Source organism: Eschscholzia californica, unplaced genomic scaffold, assembly GCF_041429995.1.
Source record: "Eschscholzia californica isolate CP2 unplaced genomic scaffold, dmEscCali1.0.p SCAF_3, whole genome shotgun sequence".
Classification (NCBI taxonomy): Eukaryota; Viridiplantae; Streptophyta; class Magnoliopsida; order Ranunculales; family Papaveraceae; genus Eschscholzia; species Eschscholzia californica.
The window spans coordinates 682,016-687,070 of NW_028238420.1; the positions used below are offsets into that span (position 1 = coordinate 682,016).

Here is a 5,055-nt window from a genome sequence, read left to right on the forward strand (position 1 = left end):
GTAGTTCTGACATTTCCATGAAAATAGGGGGCCATATTTGAATTTACAGAAATTTGGGGGCCATAAAGGAAGCTGGTCACAAAGTAGGGGGCCATATAGGAATTAACTCAAAAATATAATACCCGCCCTAGAAATCTTAAACATCTACCATAGAAATCTTCTTCCTAGAAATCTTAAACATCTACATAGAAATCTTCTTCAAAGCTTTAAAACAATAAAAAAAATCCTAAAAATCTTCCTCAAAACTCCGAAACCATAAGAAACCCTAGAAAATAATCTTCAAAACTTTGAAAGCATTTAAAACCCTAGAATCATCTTCAAAAGTTTGAAAGAATAAAAACTCTGAAATCATCTTGAAACCTCTTCAAAGATCAGAAACCCTAAAAATCCCATTGAAGTCCAAAAAAAATGAAAATCCTAATTCCGGACTCAGACTGAACTGGGCGAACCCACTCGGGTTGGACAATCCGAGTTTATTCGGATTGGGCCATTCCGAGACCATCCTTTGGGTCTCGGACTGATCACCCCGAACGGGAGGCGCCTACAGCTGTCGGGGTTTAACCATGGGTCAAACCCTTTGGGAGGCGCTTATAGAAATTTTGGGAGGCGCCTTTAGATGCGCCCTAAGAAGCAGCTGTTTTATGACGGTTGGATATTGTTGAACGGTTGAGATATGAATTTCCATAAATAGAAAGATAGAAACCCTATTTTTGTTTCTGTTATCAGGGAGGGACCCACCCACATATCCTTCTTCTCCTCCTCCTCTAAACCCTATTTTTGTTTCTGTTATCAGGGAGGGACCCACCCACATATCCATATCCTCCTCCTTTTTGTCATGAGCTAGCCCTAGTAGCCTTACTAGTAGTATAAAATGAAGAAGAGAGAATCATTGTTCATTAATTACAGAAGCCGAGTTTTCAGCCGCGATTTTCTGTCTGAGCTTGAAATCCCCAAGCTGCTAGGCTAGCATTCCATTTTAATGGCGGAAGAAGAAGGGAATAATAATATACTCTGTCATTCCTGTCGCGAGATAGTTGCAACTCTCTACTGTCATGATTGTTCAGCTAAATTTTGTCCTACCTGTGGTGATTTTCATTTGATAGGCGATAACAACAATCATAAAATGTTTCAAATTATTACTACTAGTACTAGTACTAATCCACCACCACCACCATCAGTACCACCACCTTCTTCTTCTTCTTCATCAGTATCAATATCCGATCTTCATTCATTTTTTGATGTAGAAGAAGGGAATAATAATATACTCTGTCATTCCTGTGGCGAGATAGTTGCAACTCTCAACTGCATTGATTGTTCAGCTAAATTTTGCCCTACCTGTGGTGATTTTCACTTGATAGGCGATAACAACAACCATAAAATGTTTCAAATTATTACTAGTACTAGTACTAATCCACCACCACCTGCTTCTTCTTCATCACTATCATTATCCGAAATTGCTGGTTCATTATTAATTGATGTAGAAGAAGAAGAACCAGGCCCTATTAATGAGATTTCTTCTTTACCAATATTATTGCCTGCTACTGTGAGAAGTCAAATCATATCATCATCATCATCATCAGGAGGAGGAGGAGGAGATGACGATACAAACATGAAAATGAAGCAAATATTGGATCCAACTGCTGCTGAATCCTCCTCCACTACTACTCAGGTTCGTTCTGCTACCTAGCTAGTTATTCATCAGATCTCTCTCTCTCTCTCTCTCTCTAGAAGCTAGATTTCTCCATATAATTAACAAACAAACGAATTGGCCGGTGTTTTAATTACTGTAGCTACCTAGCTAGTAGCTTGGAGGTGGATTTGTTAGCCATATTTATATAATTGGTGTTTTAATTTGTTGTTGTTAATTTCTTGAATGGGGGTTAATTAATTAGTCCCTCATCATGAGATCGATTTAATTGTTCTTAAGTAGTTTATTAATGATACTGCTAGACAGATCGAGGTAATTATTAATCACAGAATAGTAGTAGTAGTAGTAGTAGTAGTTATATCTAATCTAATCTATCTATTGGGAATTAATTTCTGGACATATATATTCATGATATTACGATTGAACTAATAATAATGGACATCATTCATATGTGTTTAAGGAGTATTGAAATGAAGTAGCTAATATTACAGATTAGAGATGTGAAGATGGTGAATCCTACCTGTGATCCTAGTATTGACCTCCTAAGGAGCAGCAAACCCCTCAGGTCTCTCTCTCTATATATATATATATATAGTAGGAGTAGTATTTATTATAATGTATGCATGGTCTCATGGTCATCATTTATTATCCATTGTGTTATACTAGCTAGCTAGCTTGAATCTACTTTCTTTTATTTTGTTTTCATCAATACAGTAGTTAATAATAATAATACATAGGAGTAGTATTTGGATTGAACAATTAATAAATCCATGGTGATTGACAGCCCTATTAGGATTAAGTTTGAGGGAATGATTGTCGATGTTGCTCGTGATGCTGCTGTTGCTTCTGGTCTTGCTGCTGCTGCTAAATACTCCAACCCCAACCCCAACCCCAACCCCAACCCCAGGTATATATACCCCTAATTAGTAAGTACTACTATTAGTATTGTATTATATGGTCATTAATGAATATTCAATAAATTATTAATCTTGGAGTATTTTCTTAATTCAATCTCGTTATTACATAGGATGAGGGGTATTTGGATTGGGCAATCAATGGTGCTGTACGTTGTTTTCAATAGTTAATAATTATACATAGTATTAATTTGGGTACGTTGAACAATTATTCCATGACAGCCCCCCAAATATCAAGTATGAGAGAAGGATTAGCAGTGCTGCTGTCGCTGCTGCTGCTGCTGCTGCTGAATCCTCATCCACTACTCAGGTTCTGCTGAATCCTCCTCCTCCTCATCAGATGGATTTGAATCTTAATTACTTTTAATATTATTCATTCATTCATTCATTGGTTTGTTTGTTTGTTTGTGTGTTTAATTATTAATTATTAATATTGAAATAGTTAATTACTAACTACAACAGGTTAGAGATGAGATTCCAATACCATATGGTGGTATTGAAAAAAGTCCAAGCCAGAGCAGAACCATCAGGATGCAAATTCTCAAGGAAAAAAAGGGAAAACCCCCCAGGTATAATTAATTAACTTAATTATATGCATGATCAATCATGAATATTCAATCGTTATTATTATAATAATAATAATCCATACATAGTATTTGGATTGAAAATTAAGTAAGTATTAATCTTCGAGTATTTTCTTAATGGTGCAGCCCCAGGATCAGTCACTATGAGGGAAGGAGAGTGATTGCTGCTTCCAAGCCGCGTGAACGCGGTAGGTTTGTGAAGAGGAACCTGAACATCATGGACAAAACTACTACTACTCAAGATCATGAAGCAGATGACAAAACTACTACTCAAGATCATGAAGCAGATGACAAAACTACTACTACTACTAAAGAAGATGACAAAACTGAATGAACATATTTTCTACTACTACTACTACTACTACTACTACTACTATATATAGGCAATAGCCAATAGGGTAGAAATCTCTACATAATATAGTACTAGTACTACTAGTTATTGCTACTCCCATGCATAACCCTAGCTTGTTCTTCTTCTTCTCTCTCTCTTGATCTCTATGGTACTATCCTATATCTGTGATTACATTTTAGATTTGATTAATGCCACAACAAATGATCGATGATGAATTACATCTTATTTCAATCCCGCCTCTATGTTGTTAGAGAGTCTACTCCACTCGGCTAAACCGAGTGGATTAGTCCATTGATTAGGAAAAGGTTTCCTACTATAATTAGGAATCCTAGTCCTAGTTTAATTAGGAATGTTGTAGTAATTAGTTTTTCTATTTCTATTTTCTATTTCTAAAACTTCTTCAATGTAAACCTATATAAAGAGATCAAACCATAATGTAATAATCATGTTATTGTGAATAAACAAAGGTTTTACCTAATCTCTCTCACGATCAACATCTTCTTCTTCTCGACATCATCGAAGCTCTCTCACTCCATCTCTCGGTCTCACCCGAAGCTGCTACACAGTCCTCTCGGATTCAACCGAGTTTACTCTTTCTCTCGCTCTCGGTTTCACCCGAGAGCCATTATCATAGCTCTCGGGTTCAGCCGAGAGTTACTTCTCCTCCTCTCGGTTCACACCGAGAGCATCTCCTTCCCACTTCTCGGCTTCAACCGAGATATTGCTACATCACCCTCGGCTTCATCCGAGTCGATCATCAAGAGGTTAGTACCTCTTCACATGGTATAAGAGCCTAAAGAATTCAAATTTTTTTTGAAAGATGACTACCGCCGAATCTTCGGAAATCTCTCAAGCTAATCCTAGCACCAATAGTGGGCCGTTTGATGTTCACCACTCGGATTCTCCTACTACTATTCTCATCACACCGCTTCTAACCGGTGACAATTACTCCTCATGGTCACGAGGAATGACTAAGGCCTTAAGGGCTAAAGCTAAACTTGGTTTCGTTGATGGAAGCATTGAAAAACCCACCGATCCAAAAGAATTAGAATTATGGGGACGATGTAACGATCTCGTCTCTAGTTGGCTCATCAATTCCGTTGATCCACCTCTTCGTGATTCAATCTTATATGATGAATCGGCTTTTGATATATGGCACAATCTATATGATCGCTTTCACCAAAGCAATGCTCCCAAAATATTCCAATTGAAGAGAGCTATTTCTTGTCTCAAACAAGATAATTTTGATGTTTCCACATACTTTACCAAACTCAAGGCTCTTCAAGATGAACTCAACTCTTTGCTAATTACCGAGCCTTGTACATGTGGTCATGGTAGATCCTTGATTGATCGAACAAATCAAGATAGAGCTATGGAATTTCTCCAAGGTCTTAATGACCGATTCTCGTCAATTAGGAGTCAAATCCTATTGATTGAACCCTTCCCATCAATCCTACGTATTCATTCCCTTATTAAACAAGAAGAGGTTCAACAAAATCTCATTACTCCTATGCATATCGACTCCAACAATGCTGCCCTTGCCGTTGGTAACAATGA

The 5,055-nt window shown here is 37.3% G+C and overlaps 1 protein-coding gene across 1 annotated transcript; it reads left to right on the plus strand.

Moving 5' to 3' along the window:
- The first annotated feature begins 897 nt into the window (after positions 1-897).
- Positions 898-3,729, plus strand: LOC147547436 (uncharacterized). Its single transcript, XM_086665566.1, has 6 exons — positions 898-1,669; positions 2,140-2,213; positions 2,433-2,555; positions 2,785-2,872; positions 3,025-3,131; positions 3,273-3,729. The coding sequence occupies exons 1-6, from the start codon at positions 980-982 to the stop codon at positions 3,478-3,480; spliced, it is 1,290 nt and encodes a 429-aa protein (XP_086521692.1). The 5' UTR covers positions 898-979; the 3' UTR covers positions 3,481-3,729.
- The last annotated feature ends 1,326 nt before the right edge of the window (positions 3,730-5,055 follow it).